Below are 17,316 nucleotides of genomic sequence, written 5' to 3'. Positions count from 1 at the left end.
GAGATCTCATATTAACTCTCACAGTGATGCGTAGGCGGCGGGATAAAAGAAAAGTCATGAACTCAATGCAGCCCAATTTAGTCTGCAGTCACATAGCGACACCTGTTCATCGGCAACAACAGTCCCCGGTAACCTGGACTAATTATAGGGTCGCACCGTAATTTGTGGCTCCATGTTTTTATTTGCATCACTGCGTTTGCATTGCAGCAAACATGAACATTACATATATTTCAATATAATGTAAAAGCAGTCAAAACAACTAACATCAGAAACAGCTGATGTTATTTGTTATATGTCACGGTGTCATTTCCGCTTCTTTCTCCTGTAACAACAGCCCGGCGCCGTGAGCAGTCGCCTTTTTTGCGCTCGCTATCCCTGCACTTTCTACCATCTGCAAACGCCACGGTGTTCGTGTCGTCATGAAAGACATGAACATCGAGCGTAAAAACAAAGGAGACTGCTACCGGCTTTTTATCTGCCGATCGCCGTGCTACGGTTGCAAGAAAAAGAAGCAGAAATGACGTTCTCTACGCGTTGAGACGTTCCCCGTCCGTCGGCTAAACGCTTGATTGAAACTTCAATGCGACAGTGACACCAAGTAGAATTATAAATGTCACATAGCCCCAAACATGTCTTTTTCAAAGCCTGCGGTGAAGAGAAAGGTTGGTGATGAGCACCGACAATTTCAGGAAAAGTGGGCAATGCAATATTTCTTTGTTGAGCACAGGGGCACCCCGACCTGTCTTATTTGCACAGAGAAAGTTGCGCTGCACAAGGAATACAATTTGAAACGTCATTACACAACTAGACATGCTGAGCTGGATGCAGAATACCAGGGAGACGAGAGAGCGAACCGGGTTGCCAGTCTTAAAACAGATCTACTGAGGCAGCAAGATTTCTCCAAGAAAGCAACCAAAGAGAATAATGCAGCAGTCGGAGCCACGTGGTTAGTGAGATGATTGCTAAAGCAGGGAAGCCATTCACAGAAGGTGCATTTGTCTAAAAGTGCATATTGCAGGCTGCAAATATAGTCTGTCCGGGAAAGAAAGGTCAGTTTAGCAACATCAGCCTTTCTGCCAACACCGCAGCAGATCGCATTTCTGACCTGTCAAGTGACATTTATGACCAACTGTGTGAGAAAGCCAAATGTTTCAGTGTATACTCAGTCGCTCTTGATGAGACCACAGACATCACCGACACTGCCCAGCTCCCAATGTATGTCCGTGGTGTTGATGACAGTTTTGAAGTGATGGAGGAGCTGCTCACAGTAATTCCAATGCATGGCCAGACCACCGCTCAGCAGATATTTACAAGCTGTGTGATGCCATTGAGAATGTTGGTTTGCCATGGAAGAGGTTTGTTGGAATAACAACAGATGGAGCGCCATCAATGACAGGGAGGAAACATGGACTGGTGGCACAAAACAAACTGGAAGAGGAAGGCGTGGAGGAGGCCATTGCTCTGCACTGCATCATCCATCAGCAGGTCCTTTGCAGCAAATGCCTGAAGTTTGACAATGTGATGTCTATTGTTGTGAAATGCATCAACCAAATCAGATCCAGGGGCTTAAAGCACCGAAGGTTCTGTGCTTTTCTAGAGGAAATGGAGTCAGAATATGGGGATGTGCTCGACTTCACTGAGGTACGTTGGCTCAGCAGGGGAAATGTATTAAAGAGACTTTTTGAGTTGAGAGCAGAAGTGAAGCCTTCATGGAGAAGGATGGAGTTAGTGTTCCTGTGCTAACTGATCCCAAATGGCTCATGGACTCAGCTTTTCTTGTTGATATGACACATGAGCTTAATGTACTGAACAAGACGTTACAAGGCCAGGGGCAACTTGTCAGTGCTGCCTATGACAACGTGAGAGCATTCTCCACAAAACTGGCGCTCTGGAAAGCTCAGCTCTCTCAGACAAACCTTTGCCATTTCCCAGCATGCAAGGCTCTCGTGGATGCAGGCACACCATTCAGTGCTGACGAGTATGTTGATGTCATTTTGAGGCTACAGGAGGAATTTGATCACAGATTTGCTGACTTCAAGACACACAGAGCCACCTTTCACATTTTTGCGGACCCCTTCTCCTTTGATGTGCAAGATGCCCCTTCTGTGCTTCAAATGGAGCTCATTGAGCTGCAGTGCAACTCTGAACTCAAAGCAAAGTTCAGGGAGGTGAGTGGAAAAGCAGACAAGCTTGGACAATTTTTGAGAGACTTGAGCCCTAGTTTCCCTCGGCTTTCCCGAATGTTCAAGCGGACCATGTGCCTTTTTGGTAGCACATACTTGTGCCAAAAGCTCTTCTCCACTTTGAACTTCAATAAGTCCAAGTACAGGTCCAGACTTACGGATGATCATCTTCAAGACATACTGAGGGCCGCAACTGCTTCCTCCCTCAGGCCAAATCTGGCTCGGCTATGCGAGAGGAAACGCTGCCAGGTCTCTAGCAGCAAGGAGTAGGCAAGAGAAGCCATGTTCAGAAGAACAGTTCATTTTCTACAGTGTTCCATTCATGTTCAGAAGAAGGTTATAGAACTGTTAATACAGACATTTCAATCTAAATACAGCAGATATAGAAGACTGAAAGAAACACACAAGTTCACTGACTAAAAATATCTTATTATTATTTTATTTATGTTTTACAGATTGATTTATTTTCTTATTAATTCTTAATTTGTTTATTCATTTTTCATATTTTGTGTTAAAAAATAAAAATAAAGAGATTTGAGAAGATTGGAATTTTTTAACCATGCCTTTCCTGTGGAAAACCTAATGCGGCCCAGCCTCACCCAGACTCTGCCTGCAGCGGCCCCCAGCTAAATTGAGTTTGAGACCCCTGTCCTACACCATAAATCAGTAAGAGAGGGTACGACCTCTCTCATGGCCCCAAGTGGTGTGTGCATGCCAGAGCACTCTGGAAAGCACACAGAGTCTTTACAGACTACTCAGGATCAAACCTCTATCATTATGCAATCGATTATACAACTCTAAGCATATATGAGTAAATATTTCTAAGCATAAATGACAATCAACAATATAAACCTTACAGCTGGTTTTAATAACAGAATTCATTTGTTTCTCAAACGAGAAAGAGCTATCGAGAAACACTCCTAAATCTTTAGTTCTGAACTTTTCCAGTGGGCCAAGGTCAACATTATCTGGTAATGCTAAATAGGCTGCCATTATTAACTAATGCTAATTTGACATGAATTAGCATTATGCACTAATGCTAACACTTACTTTTTTTAAAAATGTGAGTAGCTAATGCTAACACTATTTCCCTTAACTTTATAACAATGTGAACGGCTAATGCTAACACTCTTTTTCCTAGCATTATAACATCTGAGCTGCTAATGCTAAGTAGGCTGCCATTAGCACCTACGTCTAATTTAAGGCAAATACGCATTAGAACCTAATGCTCATATCGTTTTCCTTTGCTTTATAACAATGTGAGCAGCTACTGCTAAATAGCATTAGCTAATAACAGCAGTCTAATTTAATGCAAGTTAGCCTCATTTGCATTACAACGATGTGAGGAGTTAACGCCAAGTATGCTGCCATTAGTGGCTAATTCTAATTAGGGGTGAATAAATATTACCAGCTAATGCTAATATCGTATTCTCTTCCCTTTTAACAATGTGAGCAGCTAGTGCTAGGTAGGCTGATGCTAGCAGCTAATGGTAAAGCTAATTTAATGTGAATTAGCATCACATTAGTGAGGAGTTAATGCTAAGTAGACTGCCATTAGCAGGTAATGCTAATTTTAGGTGAATAGGAATTGGCAGATAATGCTAATACCATATTTTCTTGCTTTATAACAATGTGACCAGCTAATGCTATGTAGGTTGCCGTTATTAGCTAATACTAATTTGAGGTGAATTAGCATTATCCCCTTATGCTAACAATGTTTTTTCTTACTTTTTAACAATACAAGTAGCTAATGTGAACACTTTTTTTTTTTATTGAATTCAAATTTTTCCCTTGCGATGTGAAGAGTTAATGCTAAATAGGATGCCATTAGTGGCTAATTCTAATTTTAGATGAGAAAGCATTAGAAGCTAATGCTAATACCATATTTTCTTGCTTTATATCAATATTAGTAGGTAATGCTAAGTACGTAGCCATTATTAGCTAATTTAGGTGAATTAGCATTATCCACTAATGCTAACACTGTTTTTGCCAACTCTTTTCCCTTGCATTATAACAATATGAGCAGCTAATGCTAAGAAGGCTGCCATTATTAGGTAATGCTAATTATTATGTGTGTTAGCATTATCCGCTGCTGCTAGCAATGTTTTATCTTACCTTTTAACAATATCAGCAGCTAATGCTAACACTACTTTAATTTCAGTTAAACCTACTTAGCATTAATTAACTTCATTTAGCATTAAGAAGTTTTTGCTATAGGCTACCATTAGTGGCTAATGCTAATTTTAGGTAAATAGAAATTGGCAGCTAATGCTAATACCATATTTTCTTGCCTTATAACAATGTGACCAGCTAATGCTAAGCAGGTGCCATTATTAGCTAATACTAATTTGAGATGAATTAGCATTATCCGCTTATGCTAACAATGTTTTTTCTTACTTTTTAACAATACGCCATTAGTGGCTAATTCTAATTTTAGATGAAAAAGGATTAACAGCTAATGCTCATACTGTTTGCTTTGTAAGAATGACAGCAGCTAATGATACGAAGTCTACCGTTATTAACTAATGCTAATTTGATGAGAATTAGCATTATCCGATAATGGTAACTCTTTTCCCCTGCATTATAACAATGTCAGGAGTTAATGCTAAGTAGACTGCCATTAGGGGCTAACTCTAATTAGGGGTGAATAATTATTAGCAGCTAATACTAATACCGTTTTCTCTTTTTCCTTATAACAACTTGAGCAGCTAATGCTAATTTGATGCGAATTAGCATTATATTAGTGAGCAGTTAATGCTAAGTAGGCTGCCATTATTAACTAATACTACGTTGACGTGAATTAGCATTATGCGCTACTGCTAATACCGTTTTCTCTTTCCTTATAACAATATGAGCAGTTAATGCTAATTTGATGTAAATTAGCATTATATTAGTGAGGAGTTAATGCTAAGTAGGCTGCCATTAGCAGCTAAAGGTAATTTGAGGTGAATAAGCACTAGTAGCTAATGCCAATACCCTTTTCTCTTGTGTTATAATGATGTGAAACGTTAATATTGTTCTCAAACAACAGAATGAGAATGAAATATTGATTCTAACAGGGCCCATAAACAGCATTAGCTTAGCAGCATTAGCTTATCAGAGTCTCCATCATGGTCACACAAATCCTTAGCGGAGCAAAGTGGCCTACTTAGCAATAGCTGCTGTAGAAAGCAAAGGGAAAACAGTATTAGCATTAGCTGCTAAATGTGCACTTGAGAACAAATCTATTGTGAATTCAGCCGTGAATGTAGTGTTTCCAGTAAGCTTCCATTTCCAAATGTTAGCTGCTCCTGTCTGCCTCTTTGTCACACACACACAGACTGAAATGATTCACAGCCTTGTTTCATCCTTCTGTCAGTGTCACTGACTGTCACTGTGACTGTGGACATACAGCATGGGAAACACACACATGGCTGATACTTGTATCTAAAGTTACAAAATGTCTCTGTCCAAATATTACCTAACTGTAAGTCTACTTTTAATGAAACTCTCAACATGACTTATCACTTATCATTAATGTTCCTGCAAACAGTCTCCTTGAAGACCCCCTACATAAATATCCATGTACTATCCAGCTAGACTAGTGTGTCTGTCCCTGAAAATATTCCTGCATGTGTGATTGTTCATGTCTCATCTGCAGGAAACAAACAGGAAGTGAGTGAAAGACACAGGAAATGATTCCAGCTCTTCCTCCTATATCAGACATTCTCTCCATACCTGAGAGTGTCCAGTCTCCAGCCTGGATCCTTCAGTCCAGCCGACAGAAGCTTCATTCCTGAGTCACCTGGATGATTGTAGCTCAGGTCCAGCTCTCTCAGATGGGAGGGGTTGGAGGTCAGAGCTGAGGCCAGAGAAGTACAGCCTTCCTCTGTGATCAGACAGCCTGACAGACTGCAGACACACAAAACAACAATCCATCTGTTATCCATCTCTATAGCAGCATAACTAAGTGATGGTTCAGGGTCACCTGATCCAGCTCTAACTATAAGTTTTATCAAAAAGGAAAGTTTGAAGCTGATCGTCAAAGTAGAGAGGGTGTCTGTCTCCTGAACTCAAACTGGGAGCTGCTTCCACACCCAGTCCAACATAGCCAGGCTTTCTTTGCTGCTTTGACAAAACCTCAAATCCCAGTCAGAGATGGTGAGCATCATCACAGTGATGATCATTTCTCTGTTAACCCAGGCTTTCTGCTTCAGGATCTGTGCACGCTCACAGAACAAGGAGACCTTTAAACATCATTTCACTAAATGGATGGACTGAGCTCAGCCTACAGATGAACTGGATAAATAAAGATTTGACCTCAGTGTGCTCAGTGTTCCTGTCTATTCCTAACATATTCCTAACATGATAGCTGCACTTTAGAGCTCTAAAACTGGAACTGACACATATTTAAACTCTACATGTTACTCAGTACATTCAGTTCTGACACTCGCCCACAGTCCAACAAAGGAAACATGGAGATCACATCAGTTTGTCACCAAAGTCTAATTATTCCAGAGGGCAGTGTTGATACAACTAAAGTTATTTTTAAGCAAAGTTGAGTTTTTTATCGTCGGAGTACTTCAAGTCTGAAGTATCATTTAAATGCATTACACGCTGTTGATGGCAGCAAACAAACCACCCAAACAAACAGAGGTGGGAGGCTTGGGCAGACTACGTAGGATCAGCTTGTGGGAGGAGTCAGGATAAAACCAAAGAAAGACAAGCTAACAAACACCACAGTGAAGTGAGTAGCTACAAACTGCAGGCCGATTAGTGTTGTTGAAGAAGTCGGTCTGAGGAACGTTCTTAGGATCAACAAATGACGGCATGTATGAGCCTCCCTCAAGACGCACCATCACAAGAAGAACACATGAGCTGTAGAAAAAGGAGAGACTACGACAGCCACAGCGTTACAACGTGCACCAGCTGTTGGTCTCTCTGGAGACTACTGGGCGTGGCTGGGTAACCATGGTTACTTGGGAGTTACAGTACATGATATTAATGAAGAGTGGGAGCTGCGTTCTATAGCAAACAATTTGTTATGAGGTAATCAGCTGATCTTAGTTTAACCGGAAGCCCTTCACAATAATTGCAAAGCCTTTATTTTGTCCAACTACCATCAGTTCGTCTGTACTGATGGTAACTTAAAGTCACACTAATGTCGTTTAGTTTCTATAGTTTATGTAGTAGAAGTATACTACAGTACCCTGATCACTGATAGGACAGATTTATGTAGATATACACCTTTGTGTTTAACATTACTGCATTATAGTACTGTGATCTTTGTCCTTATATATGGCTATATTAGCTATACTGATGTACGTACATATAACTGGATATGTAACTTATCTATTCATCTTATTTGTCATGTATTTGTATTGTGTACTTCCTTTTTGTAAGAAACCACACACATGATCACAGCCGCAAGAATCAATCAGTGAAAGAATAAAGTGTCTCAAACCAAACCTTAAGCTCTTTATTCCACATGCTGGGATCATTTGGCCTTCAGTGGTGTTCTGGCTGACACACCGGAGTGACCAGAGTGCTAAAGAGTGAATCGGACACACCAGTGTCATCTCTGATATCTCCACTACATTTAATCGTCCTTCAGCTTGTGGCTGCCGTTAGCTGGTCTGCTAGTTAGCTGATTTGCTATTTAGCCGGTGTGCTAGTTAGCTGGTGTGCTAGTTAGCCGGTTCGCTAGTCAGCTGGTGTGCTGACCAGCGAACCAGTAGGTTACAAGATGAGCTTGTCTGTCTGATGAGCCAGCTCTCTCTGTCTTGGTCATTTTGTCCTTGGGCAAAACCTAACCTACCACTACAACTGTAGCTTACCTCCACCAGTGTGTGAATGTGAGAGTGAATGAATACAGGGAGTGCAGAATTATTAGGCAAATGAGTATTTTGTCCACATCATCCTCTTCATGCATGTTGTCTTACTCCAAGCTGTATAGGCTCGAAAGCCTACTACCAATTAAGCATATTAGGTGATGTGCATCTCTGTAATGAGAAGGGGTGTGGTCTAATGACATCAACACCCTATATCAGGTGTGCATAATTATTAGGCAACGTCCTTTCCTTTGGCAAAATGGGTCAAAAGAAGGACTTGACAGGCTCAGAAAAGTCAAAAATAGTGAGATATCTTGCAGAGGGATGCAGCAGTCTCAAAATCGCAAAGCTTCTGAAGCGTGATCATCGAACAATCAAGCGTTTCATTCAAAATAGTCAACAGGGTCGCAAGAAGCGTGTGGAAAAACCAAGGCACAAAATAACTGCCCATGAACTGAGAAAAGTCAAGCGTGCAGCTGCCAAGATGCCACTTGCCACCAGTTTGGCCATATTTCAGAGCTGCAACATCACTGGAGTGCCCAAAAGCACAAGGTGTGCAATACTCAGAGACATGGCCAAGGTAAGAAAGGCTGAAAGACGACCACCACTGAACAAGACACACAAGCTGAAACGTCAAGACTGGGCCAAGAAATATCTCAAGACTGGTTTTTCTAAGGTTTTATGGACTGATGAAATGAGAGTGAGTCTTGATTGGCCAGATGGATGGGCCCGTGGCTGGATTGGTAAAGGGAAGAGAGCTCCAGTCCGACTCAGACGCCAGCAAGGTGGAGGTGGAGTACTGGTTTGGGCTGGTATCATCAAAGATGAGCTTGTGGGGCCTTTTCGGGTTGAGGATGGAGTCAAGCTCAACTCCCAGTCCTACTGCCAGTTTCTGGAAGACACCTTCTTCAAGCAGTGGTACAGGAAGAAGTCTGCATCCTTCAAGAAAAACATGATTTTCATGCAGGACAATGCTCCATCACACGCGTCCAAGTACTCCACAGCGTGGCTGGCAAGAAAGGGTATAAAAGAAGGAAAACTAATGACATGGCCTCCTTGTTCACCTGATCTGAACCCCATTGAGAACCTGTGGTCCATCATCAAATGTGAGATTTACAAGGAGGGAAAACAGTACACCTCTCTGAACAGTGTCTGGGAGGCTGTGGTTGCTGCTGCACGCAATGTTGATGGTGAACAGATCAAAACACTGACAGAATCCATGGATGGCAGGCTTTTGAGTGTCCTTGCAAAGAAAGGTGGCTATATTGGTCGCTGATTTGTTTTTGTTTTGTTTTTGAATGTCAGAAATGTATATTTGTGAATGTGGAGATGTTATATTGGTGTCACTGGTAAAAAGAAATAATTGAAATGGGTATATATTTGTTTTTTGTTAAGTTGCCTAATAATTCTGCACAGTAATAGTCACCTGCACACACAGATATCCCCCTAAAATAGCTCAAACTAAAAACAAACTAAAAACTACTTCCAAAAACATTCAGCTTTGATATTAATGAGTTTTTTGGGTTCATTGAGAACATGGTTGTTGTTCAATAATAAAATTATTCCTCAAAAATACAACTTGCCTAATAATTCTGCACTCCCTGTAGTGGGATTGTAAAGGGTCTTTGAGGGTCTCGAAAAGCGCTATATAAATGCAATCCATTATTATTATTAAGAGCATCTTTAGGCCTGACTGTGCTCATCCTTCCTCCAACCTCTCCTTACCAAAGATAACAACTACATCAGTATTAGCTCAATAACAATTTCTGCAATTCAATTGTGGACATTCATTTTTAAACCTTGTGTAAAACGATAAAACCTCAAAGTCTGAGCATTATTCTTTGTGCAAACAGCTCTTGCAGGTTCCCCCGGACTTAGGTTATTTTTATTATTTAATTACTTTCCTTTAAGCAGCTGTTCAGGCTACTAAACTCATCCCAGAAATAACAAGTGACACCATTAATAGTAGAGGTGGGAATCACCATACAACTCGCGATACGATATTATCACAATACTTAACGCACGATACGATATTATTGCGATTTTTTAAAATATTTTGCGATATTTAAATTCTGCACATAAAGGTAAACTTTATCAATATTCATTTTATCTAATATCAAAGTCTCACACTCAGTCTTTCTCTCATTTCAGTCAGTTTTATTGTTGACAAACTGAACGGTTTGTATTACAGTCTAGTCCAACTTAACTGAATGCAACCATCTGGTACAATTATAGCTATTCTGAACTATGCAATTTATGAAAACTATGCAGCCCCTTCAGCAACTGAAGAATTTGAAAGTAAATTTAAAAAAATATATAATTTTACATTAAATAAAAAAGTTTCAAACTTAATTAAAATTAAACATGTCTTAAATTAAAATAAGTAAACTGTCATGTTTATTGCTGCCAAAAAAAAAGTTAAACACATTTGGACAGTGAAGGAATGTCAGGATTGTTGCTCAGAAAAAGGATCAACATGCTCTGACTCCAGAGCATGTTGACTTCAGAGAAAAAATTGTTTGTAACAAAATATCGATTTCTGCTGTCCCTGTATCGATACATTATTAGCAAACAAAATATCACGATACTACACAGTATCGGTTTTTTCCCCCACCCCTAATTAATAGTGGAGCTAACTTTAACAGGTGAAACTGATTTGACCTATAAGGCTACTGCAGTTACTTCTTATCAGGTTTAGTAGGGAAGACATCTGGATGAGGTAGTTAGTAGTATGTAGTTAGTACCGGGCGACTCCCCTCCCCCACATCGGCACCAGAACCCTGTATTATCTACAGGGTAAGACTGCCTGTTTTATCAAACTATGGCCATTACTACTGTGATCATTTGCAGCCCAGTGTGCCGCTCTCTCTGCTGGGATGAACCACTGGAGCTCACCCAGTCATCCCTTTCTTTCTCTCAAGAAGAAGTGAAATAAATATATTTATTATGTTACGAGTCTAATATTCTTTAAATCAAACTGTAATGAATAAATCAAGCAAGAAGATTTGGTGGCTCCACGTGTTGTAGAAGAAAAGATAAACATCTCATTTTGAGAAATCAGCCTTTAAAATTAAGTACTGTGAATAAAAAACAAACAGCGAGCCAATCAGCAGTCGCCAATATCCTCCTAATTTCATTCACAAAGAAATCAAATATATATATATTATGGGCCCAAAGGAGCCTAAATCTTTAAATTAGGCAGTACATGAAGTATTTTTTTAAATAAACAAAGACATGACTATAACAACTTTTAGTAATTCAGAGTCCAATTATCCACTCAAATGTGAATAAAAGTTCACTTGACAGCTGTAAAAGTTACCTGTTTATACAATAATATAAATCACATTTCAAATGATCATCTGTGGAAAAGTTTGAATCCTGACCTGAGAGTTTCCACTGCACACTGTGAACTCTTTAGTCCAGCGGACAGAAGCTTCACTCCTGAATCCTGCAGGTCAGAGTTACTCAGGTCCAGCTCTCTCAGACTGGAGGACTGGGAGCTGAGGACTGAGCACAGAGCTTCACAGCTTCTCTCTGACAGGTTACAGCCACTCAGTCTGAAAAATAAAAGACAATCTATAAAACAAGTACTCATGTAGAGTTTGTTAATACATTTCACAACATTAAATGTTGACTTTCTATTTTTAAAGGAAACATAAACATACTAAGATACAACATCATATGTATGAACTTTAATTAATAATTCTAACAACAAACTGTTTTCTGATCTGACCTCAGAGTATTCAGTTTACAGTTTAAACGTTGTAGTCCAGCAGACAGAAGCTTCACTCCTGAATCCTGTAGCTTTCTGATACTCAGGTCCAGCTCTGTCAGACTAGAGGACTGCGAGCTGAGAACTGAGGACAGAGCTTCACAGTTTTCCTCTGAGAGTTCACAGATGTTAAGTCTGAAGATAAAAACATGAATAAAGATTGTTGTTAAAGTGTAATCAGGGTGCAATAGCTTATTGTCTTGTGCTGAGCAGGTTAGTAAAACTTCTGTTTAACTTTGAAATGAATAAAAATGCTATGAAACAAGGATAACTGGATAAAGTTTACCTTTACTGGTTAAATTATTGATTATTTTTGTTAGTTGATATAAACAAAAACAAACATCAAACACATAAACAAACAGAACTAAACAGAATACAAATTGATCTGACCTCAGAATATTCAGTTTGGCGTGTGGACTCTCCACTGCAGCAGACAGAAGCTTTACTGCTGAAGCCTTCAGGCTGTTGGTACTCAGGTCCAGCTCTCTCAGACTACAGGACTGGGAGCTGACCACTGACAACAAATTTTCACAGCCTTTCTCTGAGACGTTACAGCTGCTCAGTCTGAGAGAGAAAGGAAAAAAACAAAAACAAAAAAAAACAAACAATATATGTGATCAAATTAAATTTGTTTATATGGTGAACCCTTTTTTTAAAAAATTTATTTAAACCTATGAGACTATGAGTGCTACCAGTCCAGTGCACATGATTGGTACCTTGATGGTACCTTGCTCAGGGGTACCACAAGGTAACTATTCGGTGGATTCGACCCCTGACCTTATGATCATGGGGCGACCACTCTGCCTACTGAGCTAATAATTCTGTGTACACTGTCATACAATATTAACTAAAACAATTATTTTAGAAAATTTTAGTAATTCAATAATCATGCTCATTACCTGTGTATTGTGAATAACACTGGATTTTAAACACTAGCTGTATAAAACTCTTCCTGTTAAAGGTGTGTATAAAGGAGATGAGCTGAAATGCAGACTTCATGGAGAATGTTTGCTGTCAGCATATATCAAAGACAAAGCAGAGATCCATCCAGTCTCTTCCACTAAGCCCACAGAGGGACAGACAACCACTCTCACTCACACCTGCATGAAGTTTAGATCACCAGGTAACCTAACTGCATGTCTGTGGACAGTGGGAAGAAACTGTAGAGGACCCAGAGTGAACCCACTGTAATTCTGTGATAACACTGGTTATGGAAGCCTTACAGTTACATATGGTTACTGACAAGAAACACGACCTTAGAGGCAATTTCAGTAATGAAGACCGAGTTTCTCCCTCCATACAGGATGAAAACATGACAGCACAGCAGAGATTTATATTTAAAAAGGGAGGGTGTGCACTGAAAGTGAGATACAAACTTGAACTTAAATTATGAACATCAGAAAAAGATGTAGGTGAAGTCTGGCAGGTGAAGTTTGTGCTTTAGAATAAAACAACCAAACTCCTGGAGTTGGAGACAAATGAACAAGCTGAGGATAATAAACCTGTCAGAGGGGCTGAAGCATCAGAGCTCATGTTCTTATAGGCTGGGTCTGGATTGTCCTTTGATAAGAGTTACAGAACAAAGTGTGTTTTAGAAATGCTGGAGTGAAACATTAAAACTACCATATATTTACCGAGTGACTGATGATCATTTAATTCACTATTTTAAAAAAAATGTTACAGTGCTCTTTGAACTCAGCATTTCTGATTTATTTCCCATGATTTTAACAATGAAGCGATGACAACATGTTTACTCACAGAGCTTTGTTGGAGGCTTTGACCACTGGCAGCAGCCTCAGAAGAGCCTCCTCTGAAGCAGAGTATTTCTTCAGGTCAAACACATCCAGATCTTCTTCTGATGACAGTAAGATGAAGACCAGAGCTGACCACTGAGCAGGAGACAGTTCATCTGTGGAGAGACGTCCTGATCTCAGGGACTGTTGGATCTCCTCCACTAGAGAACGATCATTCAGTTCATTCAGACAGTGGATCAGATTGATGCTTTTCTCTGCAGACAGATTCTCACTGAGCTTCTTCTTGATGTACTGGACTGTTTCCTGATTGGTCAGTGAGCTACTTCCTGTCTGTGTCATCAGACCTCGTAGGAGAGTCTGATTGGTCTGCAGGGAAAGACCCAGGAGGAAGCGGAGGAACAAGTCCAGGTGTCCATTTGGACTCTGTAAGGCCTTGTTCACAGCACTCTGGTGGAGAGATTGAAGTTTTAGTTTGTTAAATAGTTTAGACCATGTAGAGGTTGTTTGCTGTTGTTCCATCAGATTGAGTCCAGAGTTGCTGAAGGTCAGATGGACATGAAGAGCAGCCAGAAACTCCTGAACACTCAGATGGATGAAGCAGAACACCTTGTCCTGGTACAGTCCGCTCTCCTCTTTAAAGATCTGTGTGAACACTCCTGAGTACACTGAGGCTGCTCTGATATTGATGCCACACTCTTTCAGGTCTGATTCATAGAAGATCAGGTTTCCTTTCTGCAGCTGTTCAAAAGCCAGTTTTCCCAGAGACTCCATCATCTTCCTGCTCTCTGGACTCCAGTGTGGATCTGTCTCAGCTCCTCCATCATACTTGACCTTCTTCACTTTGGCCTGAACCACCAGGAAGTGGATGTACATCTCAGTCAGGGTCTTGGGCAGCTGTCCTCCCTCTCTGGTTTCCAGCACATCCTCCAGAACTGTAGCAGTGATCCAGCAGAAGACTGGGATGTGACACATGATGTGGAGGCTTCGTGATGTCTTGATGTGGGAGATGATCCTGCTGGCCTGCTCCTCATCTCTGAATCTCTTCCTGAAGTACTCCTCCTTCTGTGGGTCAGTGAACCCTCTGACCTCTGTCACCATGCCAACACAGTCAGGAGGGATCTGATTGGCTGCTGCAGGTCGTGTGGTTATCCAGAGGCGAGCAGAGGGAAGCAGTTTCCCCCTGATGAGGTTTATCAGCAGCACATCCACTGAGGTGGACTTTCTAGGGTCAGTTAGGATTGTAGTTTTGTGGAAGTCCAGAGGAAGTCGACACTCATCCAGACCATCAAAGATGAACACAACCTGGAAGTCTTCAAAGCTGCAGATTCCTGCTTCTTTGGTTTCAGTAAAGAAGTGATGAACAAGTCCCACCAAGCTGAACTTTTCCTCTTTCAGCACATTCAGCTCTCTGAAAGTGAATGGAAATATGAACTGGATGTCCTGGTTGGCTTTGTCTTCAGCCCAGTCCAGGCTGTATTTCTGTGTTAAGACTGTTTTCCCAATGCCAGCCACTCCCTTTGTCAGCACTGTTCTGATTGGTTCGTCTCTTCCAGGTGAGGCTTTAAAGATGTCTTCTTGTCTGATGGTTGTTTCTGGTCTGTCTGGTTTCCTGGATGCTGTTTCAATCTGTCTGACCTCATGTTCATCATTGACCTCTGCAGTCCCTCCCTCTGTGATGTAGAGCTCTGTGTAGATCTGATTCAGGAGGGTTGGGTTTCCTGCTTTAGCGATGCCCTCAAACACACACTGGAACTTCTTCTTCAGGGTGGATTTAAGGTTACGATGACAAACTGCAGCTGGAAGTTCTGAATAATAATAATAAAAATACAACTTTAACAATCATATTTTACAAAATGCTGATGACAATTTCTGACCCACTGAGAAATGACTGAACACACTGGTGTCACAAGTGTCTCATTTATCCAGCAGCTTAAATCTTTAGATAAATCCTCTTACGTCTCTGCAGACGGTCAGCCAGCTCCTCCTGCTTCATTCTCCTCAGGAAGTCCACTGTGATCTTCACAAATGCCTCTCTGCTGCTCCTCTGCTCATCATCCTCCCTCTGAAACTCCAAGCACTGGGGCTTATTTGGATTCAGAGCCTTCTGGATCTTCTTCAGCTCGTTCTTCACAAAAGTGATGATGTTGTCCTCCAGCAGCTGGAACAGAATATTTATGAATGACCCACCACTCTGAACTTTAGTCCACACAACATCCACTTCTTTACCATCAAGGGGCATATCATCCGCGAACTCTTTACCAATTATAGGTTTGACTTTATCTGATTAACTGAGACTTTGTCCACAACTCCACGATCCCAAAACGTTGATTCTGTTCATATGAATGCAGCGATTTCAGTGGGAGAAACATTTCACTGGTGTTCAGAGCTGAACTACCAACAGGTTGATGATCAAAGCCAGAAACTTGGAGATGTTTCAGGTGACTGAGTTGATCGTACAGACAACTGGTCTTAAAGGTTCACTCTGTTTACGCATACAGATCAGTATTTAAGGTTTGACTCTCATCATCCACTGGGGCACAAACTGGGCGTCATCAGGACGCTACAACACAGAACAAACACCATCCCCACAGACACAGCAGCCAGCGAAGCAGAAGAACTTCACATCAAGAAGGTCCTGAGTAAATGTGAACGCTGGTTTGAGGGCGGAGTCAAGGAGGCCATTTATGTGAAAAGGAAAGACCATCTCTGAATGGAGGAGGGGCCTAAGGGTACAACTGTCACCATCTTACATGCTGTGATTGCAGCCATTCCCCAGCTCTCTGTGAACTGGACTCATGACCATTGATCAACAACCATTGATCAATGGTCCTGACAATATGCGTACCAATGATCAATGAACTGACCTCCCAGCCCATTGTTCCTTCAGTGGGCTGGTTTCAGTCATACAAATGTCCTGTTTATGAGATTGAAACCTGCAGTCAGCTGAGACTGAAGAAGTCACCTGATGATGATGAAACGTTTCTCCCACTGAAAACATCCAGATGAACAGAATCAAGCTTTTTGGGATTTACGTACCTGGATGATTGAGCATCAAGACACAACTCTGTGACTTTTCTCAGATGAATAAATCCTCTCCTCCAGCTTTGTTTACATCTACCAGCCCTGTGGCGCTGCCCAGGGACAATAATCTATGTGAGAGGTGGAAAGTCATACAGGTGTCTGCTCCTGCCTTCAGTTATTTTATCTACTGTGTGTCAACTGGCTGAACCTCCTCCAACTGTCTACTGTCTCCCTAAACTCAACAATGACTTCGTGATCTATCCATTCTCTGACCAAACACATCCTGCTGCAGGAGGTTAACATAGCAGCCAATGATGATCCCACTCACTGTGAACAACACATTTGGACCTGATTTGCTGCTCTGGTTTACACGTGAACTTCCACTGCTGCTGTCACCAACTTGAGAGGCTCTACAGAAAAACTGGACTTGTCCATAAAAATCATAAACTACATTACAAGGACAGCATTGCTCAATCAACTCTAATTACTATGACCATGTTATCTCTTCTAACTAAGGTACAGACACTCAAACTTGCTGCTTTCAGTGAGAAGTCAAATGTCTGAATATGAGCTGGAAGCCGCTGAGAGTCCTCCTCCTTCCCGTGGGGCTTACTTTCTCTACTACTTTCACTATAAACACGCCCCTTTCATGCACCTGCAGAGGGCCACCAGCAGATGGAGCTGTCTTAAACAAATCCACTTGGATAGTTAGCTGTAGATGATTTTCTCAGTATGATTGTAGGACTTTGAGTTATTCTTTAGATTTATTTAAACTC

The 17,316-nt window shown here is 41.1% G+C and overlaps 2 protein-coding genes across 2 annotated transcripts in view; both read right to left on the bottom strand.

Annotated features, from left to right (window-relative positions):
* The window catches only part of LOC145428409 (protein NLRC3-like), a 20,870-nt gene extending 5,102 nt beyond the window's left edge, over window positions 1–15,768 (bottom strand). The window contains exons 1-4 of the mRNA XM_080300556.1: window positions 15,476–15,768; window positions 13,524–15,324; window positions 11,377–11,550; window positions 5,901–6,074 (exon numbers count right to left, since the gene is read on the bottom strand). Of these exons, the coding sequence (XP_080156682.1) occupies window positions 5,901–6,074; window positions 11,377–11,550; window positions 13,524–15,324; window positions 15,476–15,758 (2,432 nt within the window). The 5' untranslated portion in view covers window positions 15,759–15,768. The remainder of the gene's footprint in view (window positions 1–5,900; window positions 6,075–11,376; window positions 11,551–13,523; window positions 15,325–15,475) is intronic.
* Window positions 1–17,316, bottom strand: part of LOC145428494 (uncharacterized) — a 38,804-nt gene that overhangs the window by 14,706 nt on the left and 6,782 nt on the right. The window lies entirely within an intron of this gene.

This window comes from Astatotilapia calliptera, chromosome 4, assembly GCF_964374335.1.
Source record: "Astatotilapia calliptera chromosome 4, fAstCal68.1, whole genome shotgun sequence".
Taxonomy (NCBI): domain Eukaryota; kingdom Metazoa; phylum Chordata; class Actinopteri; order Cichliformes; family Cichlidae; genus Astatotilapia; species Astatotilapia calliptera.
This window is presented reverse-complemented; position numbering and strand designations above follow the sequence as displayed.